The 17,805-nt window shown below is 39.6% G+C and overlaps 2 protein-coding genes across 4 annotated transcripts in view; one reads left to right on the top strand and one right to left on the bottom strand.

Moving 5' to 3' along the window:
- hs6st3b (heparan sulfate 6-O-sulfotransferase 3b) overlaps positions 1–494 on the bottom strand; it is a 68,472-nt gene extending 67,978 nt beyond the window's left edge. The window contains exon 1 of the mRNA XM_031296800.2: positions 1–494. This exon is cut by the window's left edge and continues 945 nt beyond it. The gene's annotated coding sequence lies outside the window, so the exon portion shown is untranslated.
- Positions 495–1,651: 1,157 nt separating this feature from the next.
- uggt2 (UDP-glucose glycoprotein glucosyltransferase 2) overlaps positions 1,652–17,805 on the top strand; it is a 38,177-nt gene continuing 22,023 nt past the window's right edge. Inside the window, exons 1-23 of one of the 3 annotated variants that reach the window (XM_036003952.1) lie at positions 1,667–1,748; positions 1,864–1,990; positions 2,612–2,762; positions 3,308–3,390; positions 3,496–3,626; positions 6,682–6,794; positions 6,991–7,168; positions 8,689–8,785; positions 8,867–8,939; positions 9,096–9,196; positions 9,465–9,564; positions 9,993–10,053; positions 10,353–10,444; positions 10,571–10,721; positions 11,944–12,063; positions 12,401–12,486; positions 12,617–12,752; positions 13,029–13,160; positions 13,290–13,454; positions 14,017–14,140; positions 14,231–14,329; positions 14,903–14,997; positions 15,873–16,082. In XM_036003952.1, the coding sequence (XP_035859845.1) occupies positions 2,638–2,762; positions 3,308–3,390; positions 3,496–3,626; positions 6,682–6,794; positions 6,991–7,168; positions 8,689–8,785; positions 8,867–8,939; positions 9,096–9,196; positions 9,465–9,564; positions 9,993–10,053; positions 10,353–10,444; positions 10,571–10,721; positions 11,944–12,063; positions 12,401–12,486; positions 12,617–12,752; positions 13,029–13,160; positions 13,290–13,454; positions 14,017–14,140; positions 14,231–14,329; positions 14,903–14,997; positions 15,873–16,082 (2,472 nt within the window). In that variant the 5' untranslated portion in view covers positions 1,667–1,748; positions 1,864–1,990; positions 2,612–2,637. Of the gene's footprint in view, positions 1,749–1,863; positions 1,991–2,611; positions 2,763–3,307; positions 3,391–3,495; positions 3,627–6,681; positions 6,795–6,990; positions 7,169–8,688; positions 8,786–8,866; positions 8,940–9,095; positions 9,197–9,464; positions 9,565–9,992; positions 10,054–10,352; positions 10,445–10,570; positions 10,722–11,943; positions 12,064–12,400; positions 12,487–12,616; positions 12,753–13,028; positions 13,161–13,289; positions 13,455–14,016; positions 14,141–14,230; positions 14,330–14,902; positions 14,998–15,872; positions 16,083–17,805 lie in introns of all 3 variants that reach the window. The other 2 variants (XM_031296650.2, XM_036003951.1) reach the window with 2 other exon arrangements.

The raw sequence follows: 17,805 nt of genomic DNA, 5'->3' as shown, positions 1-17,805 counted from the left end.
CCAGTCTAAATCGCAGTGTGTTTCGTTTTTGGCGATAGACTTACTTCAGCAGAAACGTGTCACGGTTCGGACTGTCGGGCTGGGTCCTCCAGCAGCATCCTCGACGGGTTGGGCGGTCTGACTGACTGTGCTGAAGCAGTGCTTTTGAGAGGATGCTGCTGCATCCGAGCCGACAAATACGCGTTATGCTCTCGTCGTGGTTGGGCTGGGAGAGCTCTATCCCATTCCTGTCCATCCCATAATCGTGTTAAACACTGCAAAAGCCAGAAGCCCACACGGACACTGAATACAACATGGAGATTCAAGCACATATGGGCTAAATACCAAATCCGCTGTAACTTTATTAAACGCATTCATCCGAGTGTGACCTTTGATGATACAAGAGATGGCACACTATCTATAGTTGCAGTGTAAGGATATAGTCACATAGTCCAAATTAATGTCTAATATATGCTCAAAGACAGTAGGTTATTGTTAGGAGAGCCAATTCAAAGTAAAACAGCGGGTTTCTGCAATAATGGTTACAGTCACACATCCATTAACACCATAAAATAGACTATGGTGCACTGAAATGCGAGGCATTTATAGAGTTGTGCTGTTACGAAATGGTTTTGATTAATTAAGAGCAAATTGTGAACTAAACACGTTGGTCACAATACTTTTTTATGAGTTCAGTTAGGCTATTTTTTGATTAGTTGATCAGTCATTTTGTCACTTGTGCTACTAGTTTCAAAACTGAGAAAGCTTTAACATGCAAAGTGATACCAAAATTGAGTTTAAAGGAGTACTCCATCCATTTTACACATGAGGATCAGTTTACTGCAGGGGTCGTTTTTTAAGCCAAGGACCTCTTAACTGAAACGGAGCAGGGACCCCCTACTACGAAGGCTATATTGTAGAATTAATTATTATTAAACTTGGCCTAACATGTAGGGCAGCCTTCACCTTTTTTTTTTTGCATAGAATAAAATAGCCTAATAATTGTTGCCATGATTTTATAAATCATGTTTTAATGTTAAACATACATGTGGCACATTAAATCCTTATCTTTATCTATGGATGGATATCTTAGTGACTACCTTACCTAGGCTTTAGGCCAGTAAGCATATCATCAGTGGGGATTTTTATTTGCAAATAATATGTTTGATTCATGTTAAATTAAAAAAAAATTTGGACGCCCCCCTGCATTGACTCTGAGGACCCCCTAAGGGCCCCTGACCCCCTGTTGAAGATCCCTGGTTTACTGGTCATGGGAATCACTAGGCTATGTAGCCTGTGAGAACAGTTGTATGATACCACTCATTTTTGTCCCGCTATCTCTCACAAATAGCCTATACCAACTTTATGGAAGTCGGGCAATAAAATGCTACACAGCCCCTTAATATTCTGTTGATTGACTGATAGATTGACATAACCTACACATTGTTTTATCAATAACTATGATTCATGTTGCATATTGTTATAAAATACATACGTTATATGCTACATCTTAGCTCATCATAAACATAATGTAACATTGTAATTATTAAATATTTCTTTGATACTCGGGTAGCCTCCCATACAGCTGCAACTGTTTGGCTACACAGTTTCACACTGACACACATAAGGTTACTCACTCAGTACCATCAGTACACAGTGCTGTAGCTGCAACATGCTCCAGTGTTTGGTGGGAAAAGTGTTTGAGCGTCAGCCTCTGCCTTTTTAGCTGTCTAGCGCTGTGCCAGATTAAATTACAACTTTACCACCAGGTTTGTTTAAACTTTACACTCACTGTCACTAATTGTGTCCATGCGAACACGTTGACAAATTGTGCCCAAAATTATAATACGCCATGATTTATTTTTCATTTAACGATTGTTTCAGACACGGATAACGGTCAGCGCGAGTCACCACAATACGCGGCTACCCCGGCAACTTGCGGTTAGCTGCCCGAAATACCTACCCGAAAAACCCTTTGCTTTGTATGGAAGCGGTCAGCATCACTAACGGGGTGAGGGATATAATATTGGTAACACAGTGACCAATGTAACGTTATTCATAATGTAACGCTACACTGTTAGCTAACCACATGTTTGTAGCAAGCGACCTTTGTAGACTTCGTTCGTTAAATCAAGCTAGTGTACCGTTTTCATTCTGGGCTGTTTACTTTTATGCTACAGCTAAGTTAACTTTAGTCGGACCCGTTTAGACGTTAGTTATTTTATCCCTAACGTTAGGCACCATGTGCAATAACTAGTACTTGTATTGTGTATATTTCTTTCTATTTATGATTGTATTGTTTTATTATGTATTTCTTGTCTTTTTAGATTTAGATTTATGTTTACTGGGTGAACTTCTGCTAAGAATTTCGTTGTTCATCTTTGTACAATGACAATAAATCTTCTTTCTGATTCTGAGGTCTAGCTAACAAACTTCATGTAACGTTAGCTAGCATCTCCTGCAGCGGTGTAACGTTACTCTGGATTTCTGAGGGTTGCACCGGTGTTGTGGTTTAGTAACTTAGCGTTAGAGTAATTAGCTAGTTAGCTACGTGGCACTGACTGGCACTTCTCAAAAGGCAAAGGTACAGTACCCTAACGTTACTTATGGTGTTTGCTCTCTGCCACTGTAGGTTCATGTTACGTCTCGCCGGAGATAATGAGGAACGTTATTGTGCTGTCACTGCTGCTGCTGAACATACATCATGTCATATCGGCACCCAAAGGCGTCACTGCCAGTCTGAAAGCAAAGTGGAGCATGACGCCCTTCCTCCTTGAGACAAGGTAACCTACTCACCCGCTGGATTTTAATGTTGAGGTCATGAATCCAAGCCCCCCAAATTCACCCTTGCCACTTGCCACTAAACAGGAAATAGCCTATTCTTTCTTTCTTTCTTTCTTTCTTTCTTTCTTAAAGTAGGCTAACAACCAAGTGTACGTTTTCATGTCCCCCCGATGTTGTTCAAATGTTTAAATTACCACTTAAAATACAGAAAACATGTCCTTATTGTCCTCGATGGTAGCTATGGCCTTGTCAATACAGACAATTGTAGTGGCTGGGAACAACTGAAGACTGTAAAAAATGTATATCCATTGGAGGAAAATGATTCTTAAATTGACAGATTTCATCCTTAAGTCATAACAGTTCTGTAAATAAGTGCCCTTTAGTGGATCATAACTTTAGTAATCATACGTAATGGATCTCATTACCAGAAAATATAAAATTATTTTGTGGACTGTAGCTTTAACTGTTGGGCAGTAAGAAAAAGGTTGCTTGGGTGCTGTGGTTACTGACTAATGCTGACTAATACTTTCATTTTCTCTTTCAGTGAGTTTATTGGAGAAGATGGGAATGAGAAATTCTGGCAGTTTGTTGACACTGTGAAAGAGCTCACTGTATACAAGCAAGGAGGTATGTTGTTTGAATCCAAAATACATTTGAAATACTTTTACACCTCAACAGGTGTGCTTCTCTTCTAAGAAACCTCATTATTACTAATGTTGATGTGTCTCACAGAGTCTGTGCGCTCGTACTACAACTTGATTCTGAAGAAGGCTGGCCAGTTCCTCACAGATCTTCAAGTTAATCTCCTCAAATTTGCTCTGGCCCTACGCTCGTACTCACCAGCTGTTCATGCATCCCAGCAGGTATGTTGTGATCAAAATAGTATAACTATTTCAAAACCTTCTCAAGAGCAACGTGGGAATATTACGATATGCAAGAAAGCCAGTCCATTTCCTATTAGAGGTTGTTGTTCACCCTATTCTTGACTCAAGTTGCTCTGCAGTCCTTTCTTACGGTTTTTCTCAATTTCTTTAGCGCAATCGTTAAATGTTTTCTTTAAATCATTATTCTCAAACTGTAAAATACTACACAATCAATAACACATTTTTTTTTCACAACAGTATTTTTATATCTCTGTGGTTTCTCACATAATTTAAATGTATAAGGTTAATGATCTGTAATTGATCCAGTGACAAACAGAGTTGGCGTTGGTTATCAAAATCGATAAGACTGCTTTTTGTACTGTATAACTCTGATGCATTTATCAACATGCACATTGTGCATATTCTTATATGCGAAATATTTCATATTCTGTCTAAACTTTCAGACAAAATGTTTAATACGTGTCAAATCCGGCCCATAATTAACAACAGATCAATCTTTCGAACCATTATGTTCATTCTGATATTTTAGTTCAGCCTATCACATGTTGTCAAATGTAGATTCATTATTATTATCAGAATTAAGTGAAACATTTTACATGTAAGCATTCCTTTGCTTGATACAAGCACATTTGGCTGCCAGTGCAGTAAGTGAATCTAACTTGATAAGATTTTCCAGGCCAGGATGTCTAGCTACCAGGAGCTTTAAAATAAGATCAAAAGGCTCACTTCAAGGAATTCTTAGTGTTATTGTTGTTTATAGACAATGATAGTCCACCCAGGCAAAACCTTGGTACAGATATTTGTAGTCCTCCCCAGAGGGTGAATCCCAATGACTTTGGTGATCTCCTGACCTTTTCTCCAGCGTCATCGTGCTAACTCTCCAAACTGAGATGGTAAACATTAGGGGTGTGCAAAAAAATCAATTCATATTCGAATCGCGATTCAAGCTCTACCGATTCAAAATCGATTAATAGAATTCCAAAAATCGATTCATATTTAAAAAAAATATATATATATTTTTTAATTGTATGTCTACTGCAATCACATGGGAAAACTAACTACATTTACATACTGTGAATCGTTTTTTAATCGAGAATCGTTTTTGAATCAAAACCCGATTTTGAATCGAATCATGAGCCTAAAAATCGATATCAAATCGTGACATTTTCTGAATCGTGCACCCCTAGTAAACATGGCACTGTATACATTACCTGCTAAACATCAGCATTGTCACTGTGAGCATGTTAGCAGGCTAACATTAGCACTTAGCTTAACGGAACGCTGTGCTAATGTACGTACATGGATCCGCAAGCATGGCTGTAGCCTTATAGTCTTGTTTATTAACAACGGACATTGTGAAAATATCTGTTATCATTGCTGTAGATGTACAATAGCATGCACTTTTCTGTTTTATATTATTTTCATCAACAGTGTGGGGTGTTAGGTCTTATTTTGAGACTATAGTTGTGTTAGTTGAATAACTGAATAACATGACATGTCCCTTTATAAACATAACCCCAAACAAGATAAAATTGCCAATCAAGACAAAGCAAGTGACATTTATTTGAATTAAGTCAAACTGCCTTGCATAGCCAGCACCAGATAATCCAATCTGTACTCAAAATAATTTAAACTAGATTAAATTCTAAATCTAAATGATCTCCCTTACTTAGAAGTACAGTTTTTGAAGCGTTGCTGGTGCATCTAATAGAGTATCGTTTCTTAAACACATTTACACAACAGGGAAGTGTTGCTACCAAAATTCCTTAATATGAAACAGGCAGACATCTGAGAGAAGAGAAAGAGACAAGGAAGCAAAACCTGAAATGGATGCTCTATGTGAGTACACACGACAGCAGAGGCCATAAGATTTTTCCCACAGTCAACAGAAATAATATGTTAGGTTGGTGAAATGCTGTCGCAAGATAGACCGAAGAGTTTGGATGGACAGTTTGGTTGCAGAGAGGATTTACATTTTTTCTTTTTATTTGTACAATGGTTCCTAATTTATGACTTTATGATAGTGAGATTTTTCTCTTCACTGTACAATGCAATAACAGTTCAAGTTCTTATTTAACTTTTATATTACAGTTAAGTGCTTACTGTAAGTAGGGGGGAATACACTGGTTATATATACTGAAAAGTCTATATCGACGACGTTTCATTTCCGGGATGGTGCCGGCAGAAATTCCACCAGATGTCCGTCACCTTGCGCTTTCTTTGTGTTGGCATTCTAAACTCTGGTTGATTTATGAGGACTATCACTCCTCAGACCTCTGCAGGGTAAATTGAGACACGTAGCTCTGTCCTGAGTTTTCTGTTGCACGACTAAAACAACTTTTGAACGTACACATGTTCCACCAAGACAAGTTCCTTCCAGAGGCTATTTTGCAGCGGCGCCATTGCTCTGTCCGGAGCTTAGCACCGCCCATGACAATTGTGTTTGGTTTAAAGAAATGCCAATAAACCAGGGCATGTTTTTATCTCATCCCGGAATGCTGTGTGGACTAGCCAGACCCTCCTCCGCAGCGCTGTGGAGGAAGGTCTGGCAGTGCGAGACTATCAACTGAGAGACATATAACCCCAGTTTGAATAAAACATTTTTCACATGAAATAAATTATAAATGGATACTACAGTTGGCTTTGGACTAAATTTGACATTAATACTGTGCAATGTCAGTGCACTCTGTGTACACAAACCTTTCCAATTGTTGTGGTTTCAGCAATGATAAGGAGGAATTTCATTTTGGTGACAGTGATACACCGTTGATGAAGTTCTCTAATTTTAAAATGTGTTAAACATTACAATGAATAATGGCCTTTTGCAGCTGAAATGAAGTGTTTTGCTGTCTAACTTGTTGTCGTGATTGCTGGAGAATACTGAGAATAAATCAATCACGTAACTGATTTATCTATAATTAATTTAGGCCCATGTTGAAAAGTGAGGACTCTTCACTAGATCCTGGCAATGATAGCGTCATGTTGTGGCTAGAGTCTTATAGAACATTCCTGCACTCCTCCATGCATTTAACAGATAGCCAGTGATGAGCCTCCGCCTGAGGCTTGCCCTGCCTTTGTCTCCATCCATGGTCAACAGAGCTGCAGTACCAAGGACATCAAGAAGCTCCTGAAGGCAGCTGCAGGCAGGTAACACAGAATAGCACCGTCTTCTGTGAATAAACTCAATCTGTAGAGCAGAACGAGATGATAGGTTTACAGTATTCTTTTCATTAAAATGTTGCTTTCGCTGACTGCGTTTTGCCTGTAATCAACATAGAAATGTTTTTGATACAAATCATTGTATTTCAGAAATCTCTTTAATAACATCTCCAACTGTTTGCAGGCCAAACCCATATTTATTCAAGAATGATCACACATATCCAGGGGTCAGTAAAACAGGTGTGCCAGTTGTGATCCTCTATGCTGAGATTGGAACCAAGAAGTTCACCTCGTTTCATAAGGTGCTGTCAGAGAAGGCTGGAGAGGGCACACTTATATATGTGCTGCGGCATTTTGTAGCGGTGAGTAGCAATGCTCTTGCAGCCATTTTAAAGTGATGTTCCACTGATTAAATGTTTTAATAAATAATGTGGTTTCCTGTTAGTCTCATTGAAAAGTTATCACATAATCTAACTTGTGCTTTTATCTTTTGGTTTTTACACCGAAGAACTATGTTAGGTTTTAGATAAGGCTTGTTGTGATATTCTATATTTTTCTTATTGTCAACAAATCCCATAAAAAGATCAGAACCAACATTAATCTGTCCTACTGACCAGTATTGCCTGCCAGCTTATTCCTCTGAACCATGGACCTCCATTGCTTCATCATTAAAACAGTGACATATTATTCATTTTAGTAGACTCTAACTGAAAACTCAAAAACTAACCAAGATACAGATCTCTTTGATGGAGCAAAAGGTGATTTTCTATAAGATGTGTGTTGAAGAAAATACGAGTGTGGGTATGAAAGACACGAGGCAGTGCTTTGAATCTGACATGAGTGTCAAGGTTGAATGTCAGTGAATCTGCTGCCGTATGTGGCGGCCCATGTGCTTCTTCTTCCCTCTGGTAAAATGTGTAATAGATTATAACTTTCACTGACTGTCTAGTATTGAAAAATCCCTTCTTGTAAACAGGGGATGTACACATTGAACACAGTTTGACGAAATCTGATATGCAAACAACATTCTGACTCAACCAAAAGGTGTTTGATGGGGTTCAGGTCAGGGCTCTCTGCAAGTCAGTCAAGTGTTAACACTTTTCTCAAATGGAAGGAACCTAGCCCAAACAATGAATAGCAAGCCCAGACCACTCCTCTCCACCAAGTTGTGCAGGTGGTATTGTTCAGACCAACACGTTTCCTTCGCTCCAGAGTCCAAAAGTGTGTGTGTTTAACACCACTCTAGCCGACTCTTGGCTTTGCACATGGTGATGTTAGGCATGTGTGCTGTTGCTGTTCAGCCACGGAGACCCATATCATGAAGTTCCAAAAAAACAGATCATGTGCTGACGTCGCTTCCCGAGGCATTTTGGTACTCAGTAGTGACTATGCTGAGTACTTGCAAGTGAAGACAATTTCCCAGGCGTCAGCTTTCAGCCTACTGCTGTGCAGCTAAGCTGTTGTTGCTCCCAGGCGGTTCCGTTTCACAATAACAGCACTAGCAGACCAGAAATCTGATTCATTTATTGGAAAGATGGCATTCTATCACAGTGCCTTGTTGAACCTCTCTTGTCACCCACTCTACTCCCAATGTCTGTGAATGGAGATTACAATAGAATGTTTGCATGCTTGATTTTATTTGCCTGCTAGCAATACATTTGGCTAAGGCAGCTAAACCCACTAATTTCAACGCATGTCCACCCTAATTGGCCAAGTGTCCATATATTGTATATAGGTATTGGCAGCCAGAAAGCATCCCCCATGGGTTGGATCTGCAGTCTTGATGAGTATTATCATAGTGCTGTTGACAGAAGTGTACATGTAAACACAACTCTACACGGTTTTTCATTTAAGCCATTACTCTGCTTCTGACTGCTTGCAGAATCCAAAGCCTCAAAATATGCTTTTATCTGGCTATGGTGTTGAACTGGCTATCAAAAGCACAGAATACAAAGCTGTGGATGACACCAAAGTAAAAGGTCAGTTTGTGACTTATTAAACATTCTGTGCTGGACTTTGCTGTGGCCACGGCAATAAAACACAAATCTTGTGCTTTGTAGATTCAAAGACCGTTATAAACGCTGAGGATGATAATAATGATGAAGTCCATGGGTTCATTTTTGGAACATTAAAGTAAGTAGATTAAATGTAACATGTCATTTAACGTAAACATTTTTTTCCATCCATTGTATTTTCTGTTATTGCTGCTGGGCATCCTAGGCTTTGTGTGACTTGATAAGTTCTTGGATTGTATTTGTATCTTCCTCTTTTTCTTTTACCTCTCTTAAGGAAATCGCACCCTGAACTCCAAGAGCAACTCGTCGAGCTTCGCAAGCATCTCCTGGAGAGTACCGATGACATGGTCCCTCTCAAAGTGTGGGAAATGCAAGGTATTGCTGTTCTATTTCAGATGTTCACTGATTATTAGAAAAAAAATCAATACAGGAATGTACAATTACTGCAATGTGGATTTTTGTTGTTTTAGCTTTCAAGTAATATTGAATAATACCATTTGTGGAGATGCTGTTATTTTGTATTGTTGTCTTTGACTAACAGTTCATAATCTTAACACAGCATACTGAATGTAATCTCCTGTGATTGCCTTACATGTATTTAATTTGTCTAGATAGATCAATGTAGATGATTTGATCTCCACAGATCTTAGTGTCCAGGCAGCTGCCAGAATCATGTCCGTGCCAAAGTTTGATGCCTTGAAGCTCATGCAAGACCTCAGTCAGAACTTTCCTAGCAAAGCCAGGTCAGAAAATGATTTATTATTGTTATTTTCTTTTTCTGACTGACTGGCTAACACATTTGAGACCATTTCAAAATCCATATTTTTAGGAGCCCTACTCTGTGTGGCAAAGTGTAAATCCAGGCAGCACATGCTGTTAATAAAGTGCAGATGAAATGTCTTTTATTAACCCATTAGTTTGAGCATTATCCGCAATAAATACAACTTTAATACAGCGATCTAATCAGCGTTTTCACGTTTGCTTATTTTGGCTCAGGCAGCTTGTAATATCACCAGAAAGTGCTGAGTAAGAGTCTGTGTTTATAGGGAATTGACTGAATTTACCATCTTGAAAGCCCACAGGTTTTTGGAGATTAAAACTGGCATTTTACTGCCAGCTTGGGATGTGTTAAAAGCTGGTGGTGACTGTACATGTTTTACTGTTCCCACAGATCACTGACAAGAGTGGCCGTAAAGCAGGAAATGAGAAAAGAAATTGAGGAGAACCAAAAGGTGATATAATAAGCAGTGTTTCCACATGATAGTGCAGGAGGCTTTCTTTGATAACATACTTCATTGCACAGGTTTTATTTTAGACAATGAGTTTCTAATCTGTATTTGAAATATATTCCATAACAACATCAAATGTGACATTTTATTTTCTTCTAGTCTCTGTGCACTCTTTATCCTTTCTACTTAATGTTGTAGGCTCTGTTCACATCTTTTCTTGTCGAAAGATCAGACCTTTAAAGGTAGAATCGCTCATTTAGGGGTTTTGGCATTCGGCTAATACTTTGAGCTCGTTCTTTCAGCGTCTCAGTGAGACCATTGGTGTTCACCCAGGAGACGGGGAGCTCTTCATCAACGGACTGCACATTGATCTGGACATTCACAACCCTTTCAGGTAGGAACCCAGCAGGAAGGAGCAGTGGTCTGCCAGTGGCTCTCCACAGGAAGTTTGGTGCACCGCAAACCTACTGCCAAACAGCTAATGTGTATGAAAAACTAGCCTGTGATTTTGTATTTACAGCATTTTAGAAATCCTCAGAGGAGAGGCCAGGGTCTTGGAGGGGCTTCATAACCTAGGCATAAAAGGAGAACATCAGGGGAAGCTGCTGAGGTTGCCTGTGAACGCTGTGGATGACAGCTATGCCTTAGATATCAGACATCCAGCAATAATGGTGAGTCCTGTCCACAAGCATTATTATTCTGGCCCAGATCAACACTGCAGGTGTTTTTCTTCTTTGTGTACCAGGGTTTGAATTAGTGAATCAGTCATCAGGCGATTGCAACAGTCTTGAGCCTGCTAGAATATTCAGGCAATAATTGGGAATTCAGCCAAGAAAAGCTATCAAATTAAAAAAAGTTTTCATTTTGGCCCCTCGGGCCATTTTAATATTCTAGGTTCTATAAAAATACCAAAGAAATTAAGAATTTAAGCCTTTTCATATTCAACAAGAGGTCTGTCATTTCAGCTTGCCTCTCCCCCTCTAGATACAGAGAGTATTTGTAGTATGTGTGTCTCACACACACACACACACACACACACACACACACACACACACACACACACAGAGATAATGATATTGTGGCAGCGAAGGGGAACGTTTGCACTGTGGAGAGGCTTGTACCGTGAGTTACAAAGAGAAAGACCACTGTTGGTGCCAGATTGGCCAGCAATGATGGATCGTTTTGCAACAATGATTATGGTCATTTATCATAAAAAAGTAATATCTAATAGCTTACTGATGATGGGCAGTTGAGCATTATAACAAGTGTACATATTACATGTTGTGTAGATCAGATCCAGCATGTTTCTGTACACAGAAGTGTGTCATGTTAATGTTCCGTGCAACAGCTTTATTCATTTACATGCATGTAATTATCTGTTTATTGATTAGGTTACTCTAGTTAAAGCAATACCTTAGTGCTCTTGACAAATAACAGGATACACATATCACCACACTCATTCATGTCAAGTACAAGATGTAGTTGCTGTTGGAAATTCAGTGATTCTAGCATTGGATACCCAACATTTGTAAATGAAAGTTTGGAATTTGGAGTTGTGGGAGAGGTTGCTGGTGGAGGTTACAGAATGCAAAAGAGTAAGGTATTTATAGTCCCTACTAACACATTTGAGTTCAGATTAAGCCATGTTGAGTGACTTAATATCTACCTTCCCCAGGGTTGCTGTTCTGTTAATTGTACTTAGAGCAACACTATGTAACTTTTCCCTCTTCGGTCCCCCTACAGGTTGACTCATTGGAACTACAGCCGTGCAAGCTGTAGTTCCAATGAGATAACCTATAGGGGGACACAAGAGGGAAAAGTTACATAGTGTTGCTTTAACTCATGAATATCATAATTTTCACACAAGCCATCTTTTTGTCATGCACTTTCCAGTGGATAAATGACATAGAGAATGACCCAGTGTACCGCAGCTGGCCAACAGGTGTACAGGAGCTCCTCAGAGCCACTTTTCCTGGAGTCATCCGGCAGATCCGACGCAATTTCTTCAACCTGGTGAGTCTCCTGAAGGCCAGAAATGATGCAGGGTAGTGGTGATAAAGAGAATGGAACTGAGAAAGGTCGCCATTTCAGTGAAACTCTGAAACTTTGAACTCTCTTTTCTGCTGGACTAGATTAAATAGTTTTGTGTCAGATTGTGGGCTGTTTGAAATCAGAGCATTTCAGTTAGTACAGTCAGACACACTCTTACAAAAGAGAGCCTCAATGATCATCAGAATAGTCTGGGACTGGGTGTATTGTTGTATCTGCTAAACTCTGATATAGCCATGATCCAAGTCAGATAATGTGTATTTGTAAATGTATTATGATTCAGATTTCATGATGTTGTTAGGTGCTGTTCCTAGATCCAATACGGGAAGAAAGTGTTGAGCTGGTGAAACTAGCAGAGCTTTTCTACAAGCACAAGATCCCCCTGAGGTTGGTGCTGTTATTTCTCATGCCTCCACAGCTGTTTATATGGCCCACTCTTGGCATTTATAATCTTAACCAGGTAGTGATTCTCATTTCACTTGCAAATTTAATACTTGTTTTTGCTCCCTTTCTTTAGAATTGGATTTGTGTTTGTTGTCAACACCAAGGATGAGATTGATGGCTTCTCAGATGCAGGGGTTGGATTTTACAGACTGCTGAATTACATTGCAGATGAGTACGATTTATCCCAGGCTCTGATGTCCATGGTCTCAGTAAGTATGTCACATGTATAAATCTCTGTTGTTTTAGCAAGCACTTCTTGAAGAATAATTAAAGCACACTTCTCACCAGCTCATCTCTTCATGCCTCTGAAGTCAGTTGTTTTATTGTGCCGTTTGTTCCCATGGTTTGAGACATTATTGGACTAGATAAATCAGTGGGATTTTGCCTCTGGTATTAGCTCTTTCAAATAGAGTTGGGAATTATTGACAGTTGCAGAGATCTGAAGACAGTGATCAAATCTGATCTGACTTGCCACTCTCTTGCAGTTGTACAACAAAGTAGATGCCGGGAAGACGCTGTCTGCCGATACAATTTCTGCTTACCTGAAGAGAAAATTCCCTAAAGCCAATGCTGAAAGGATTCTTGGTGTAGAATCAGAGTATGACGACAAAAGAAAGGTAAGGAGATAAAATAACTCTCTACCGTTTCTTTCCGTTTATTGGAAATAAGAATAATAAATATACAGTATAAATAAATAAACAAATTAATTAGGAGCAAGGATTCAATCCATGTCTTGTTTGCTCCAGCACGGTGCTCTCTTCTACAAAAAGAGTGGCCTGGGTGCCCTACCACTGGCTTTATTTAATGGAGTCCCTCTGAGCCCTGATGAGATGGACCCAGACGAGCTGGAAACCATCATCCTGCAGCGCATAATGGACACCACCACCGCCTTCCAGAGAGCTGTCTTTATGGTACGACATGTCTGTACTCACACTTCATATTCAACCTGCCAAACCTACCTCTTTTTTGGGCCAGGAGTAGAACATTTAGATTACTATACATATACACATATATGACAAAATTGACATAAAGAAACCCTAGAAAATTGCACCAAAGGCAGTTCATCCATGCTTATAGTATGCATACAAGTTATATTTCACATACTAGCCTGGGGTTACAAAAAGCTTGATATTAGATAGTGGTTTATTGCAGCAGCAGAGTATATGAATAAAACAGAGCCAATACTGTGTGAGTTTAACACAATGGGGTAAATCATTAGAAGCATTATAGCTAATTGATCAATAGCAGCAGCATTTTTGCTAGATTTGTTAGATAGCGGGACATTGCAGTTTGCAGTTTTACAGTTTAGTGTATGAATATTCCTCCCTGGCCCTCCACATTATTGCATTTTTTAGACACGTTTACACTTCACTGTTATCAGTTCAGAAATAGGGCATACAAAAGATCCAGTATTTCCTTATGAATTGGTGTTCTCAGGGACTCACTGTCATCTGTTTTGTCCTATGCCTATAGGGTCAGGTGACTGACGGCTTAGATGTGGTGGACTATCTAATGGAGCAGGCCAATGTGGTTCCCAGGATGAACCCTCTTATTCTAAGCACTGACCGGAAGTACCTCGATTTCACTGCTCACCCAGGTGACCTGTGCTACTCATCTTAAACTATCCATTATTAATTCACTGTCTATATTCCTCTCTTTTTTTTACTTTTTCTTTCTTGCTTTGCAGTTGTAGATGACTGGGAGGATGCAACTATGTTTTCATACTATGACTCCAGAGACAAAACAGCTGTGATGGCTAAGAGAATGAAGTACTTTACAAATAGTGGTAAGAAGTCACTTATTATTTTATGCCTTGGTTTCCTAATTAACCCAATTTCAGATGAATACACACCATTTCGTTTTCAGTAACACAATGACTTGCAATAGAAATCCCTTATCCAAGCATCCCAATCTTGTGGAACAACTGCATTTACTTCTGTAAAATGAGCATTGGAAAAAAATGAATCCTGCACTGCTTTACTGATCTATGAAAGTGTGAAATTGACCTTTGTTAAAGCAGACAGGCTGAGCCTCAAGCAAGATAATTGCTGGGTCTGCTGACTGGCTTTCGGCCAACAGTCTAAATGGTCGTCAGAGCTGCATTTCACTGCTCAGGCCTGGAGTGTAGCTGTCTCAGTGAGGCTGAGGAGGCTGATTGCCATCCTCCCTCTGTGGACTAGCTGACCGACTGACAGCCTGCTTTTCTGACTGACTGAGTGACTAACTATATACCAGTTTATCGTACGAACATCAGGAAATTGCAGTGGATGGCAGGGCAAACTGGTCAGAATGTATTTTAAAATAATGCTTACATTGAAATGCCATGTGATACAGTGTGTATGTTGCTCTTCTACCTCAGATGAGGATGGGATGAGTGCTGTGACCGTGTGGATAGCTGGAGATTTTGAGAAGGTCTCAGGAAGAAAACTGTTGTTCAATGCTCTGAAACATATGGTGCGTATCATCTACTCTCTGTCCTGTTCACTTCTCTTCATTCTTTCAACCCATCATTTACTTTCTATATGGGAAGACTTTGAAAAGAATGATCTACAAATGTATTTATATGTGTCATGTGTTTATGTGTGTTGTTGTTTATTATGCGTTAAAATCATAAATACTGATCTTATTGTAGTAAAATTAATCGAGAATCCCAACACCAGTGAAATTTTTTTTAATGTATTTTTGACAATATATCACAAGCCTTACATTCTTAGAAGTTATGAATGTTGACTCAGTCAATAACGTTTTTTTCACATTGGCCTGTCTTTGACACTAATCGTGCAGCTGTAGCTACAAAACTGTAAATCTATACCTCATTATAAAGCAGAAGAGATGAAGTACATTGAGATACCTTTTTACTGATTATTAGGGCAGGTCCATAGACTAACAATAAGGGCAGGCCTGCATGACCTAAAATTAAGTAAATTTACTCTGAAAATGTAAATGAATTTGCATCTGCTTGTGTGCCCTCCTAAAAATCCTCAGTACAGATGTCTCTAAAATGAGATATTCACTGTTGATGCACTACAGATGAGTAGAGTGTAATACAGCAAGCCTGCTTGCTGGTATAATAAGCAAAATAGGACAAACCTTTATTGTTACTTTCAAGCAATCAACACTCTCTTGTCCCGGTGCTCTCTGTCAGTGACACCTGCGGTCTGTGGAAATATGAGAATGTGGGATATTTGTGTGAATTATACCAGTGGTGTGTGTGTCTGCGTGTCTGTGTGTGTGTGTGTGTGTGTGTGTGTGTGTGTGTGTGTGTGTGTGTGTGTGTGTGTGTGTGTGTGTGTGTGTGTGTGCGTGTGTGTGTGTGTGTGTGTGTGCAGAAGGCCAGCCCTGGAGTGCGTGTGGGGGTGATAGATAACCCCAGTGGAAAGCCCAGTGAAGATAACACTGTGCTGTACAGGGCTATCTGGGCCTCTCTCCTCACCCAGAAGAATAATAAGGCTGCAGCAGAGTTTGTGCAAAAACTCCTGAAAGAGGAGAGCAGCCAGCTCCTCCAACAAGGGACCAAGATGAAGGACTTACTAATTCAGGTAAAGAAGGGGATGCAGTTCTGTTTTTCATTTTGTCAGATCAGAGATAATCAGATTCCAAACAATTGATTTACATTTTTTACATTGCCATCACAGTTATTTATAAATGTTAGGGGTGGGTGATGTGGATAAAAACTTCTTTCATGGTATGTGGCATTCTTTATTACAATATTGATATATATGGTAGTGTAGTTAATTTTCTGTAAATGCAATCAATAAACTATTTAGACATAAAATAACCAGATGGAAATGTCTGTTTTAGGCTAAACCAGTGTAAGAAGTACAATACCTGAGGTACTTCATCACATTGCTGCAAAATCCTATATATCCAATGCTGCCATAAAACTGTCCTGCTCATTGATTTGCAACACTGCCTGCCATGGACTAATACAACCAGAGGTATTAAAGGGATAGTTACCTAAATCTAAACAGTATCATAAAATCTCTAACAGCTGATAAATTTATATTGTGTCATGATATAGTGTCATCATTCAACCCTAAAAGAAATACAGGACTACAGTGCGGGTGTTACTATGTTAAAAGTAAGAATTTAAGTAGTTTGGGTTTGAATGTTTGATTTGGGGATTTTAGGTTGCTCTCCTTGATTGTGTCAGTGAAGGGTGTATCTGTGAAAAATGGGAGGGATGTTATTTAACACTGATATAATTGATAACAGTTTTTGGCAGATTTGATGAGCATAATGGCAAAAATCAGAAAAACAAAGGTTGGATACAATCACTTATAAAGATTTGTCTGCTACTGATTCAAGTGCACAGTCAAGGAAAACGGTGATTGATGAGCCCATCTTCTCCTTCCCCTCCTGAACACCAGCTAACAAAATACATTTAGAGCACGCATGATGCTCCACAGCCTGTGGATGCCAAGGCAAGCAGTCTAATCACTGTCAGTTCCACTTGATCTGTCACAGGGGGCTAGCACAAGGCGGGACCCACACCCTGAATCTTTTAGCTTTAAAGTGCTAGTGGATACCTGGTCTCCAGGGCCTGATGAATAGCCCAGCTCGTGCTCAATGTTCACGGTTGTGTGAGCCACATGTGTTCAGCCAAGCCTTACCATCACTATGCTGCTGTAAGCAGTCTACAGCCACTAGTGTTCTCCATGCTGTAGTGTGCACAGTATCCACCCACACAGCATTGCACACAAGAAAACAAATTCTCAGGCACTTATCAACAAATCAGCTGACAGGAGAGCTCCCACCAGGAATAACTCATACGGCACAGGTTACATTTGGGACCAATCATAACAAACTGCCCTTCAATTATACCAGTCTTAAACAATGGGGCGAGGATGGGCTGTAAATAGCAATGGAAAGATGGGTAGGAAGTGGCTGTGTGAGTTGAGACCCAGAGTCAAGGGATATAAGTTTATTATTGGCTGCCAGACAGACTTGCTGACTGGATTGTGCTGACATTATTGGTATTTCACCTGTTCTCCTGAGGAGAGATGTTGGAGAAACTAATAACCTGACTCCACAAACCCTCCACGCTCCCACATCTAATGTGTTACAGACAGAAATTGCAGAGGCTTAATTAAGAGTTTGTTATATTAATTACAAATTGATTAATCTCATTTTCACACATGCATTTCTGACAGCTCGGTCCTCTGGCTGAAATATTTCATGTTTGAAAACTGTAGTGATTGCGCTGATGCAAGGCATCAATGCTGTTGTGAATAATCTTTTTGAATTTGCCTCATTCCTCAC

The sequence above is a fragment of the Sander lucioperca genome, chromosome 8 (genome assembly GCF_008315115.2).
Source record: "Sander lucioperca isolate FBNREF2018 chromosome 8, SLUC_FBN_1.2, whole genome shotgun sequence".
Taxonomy (NCBI): Eukaryota; Metazoa; Chordata; class Actinopteri; order Perciformes; family Percidae; genus Sander; species Sander lucioperca.
This window is presented reverse-complemented; position numbering and strand designations above follow the sequence as displayed.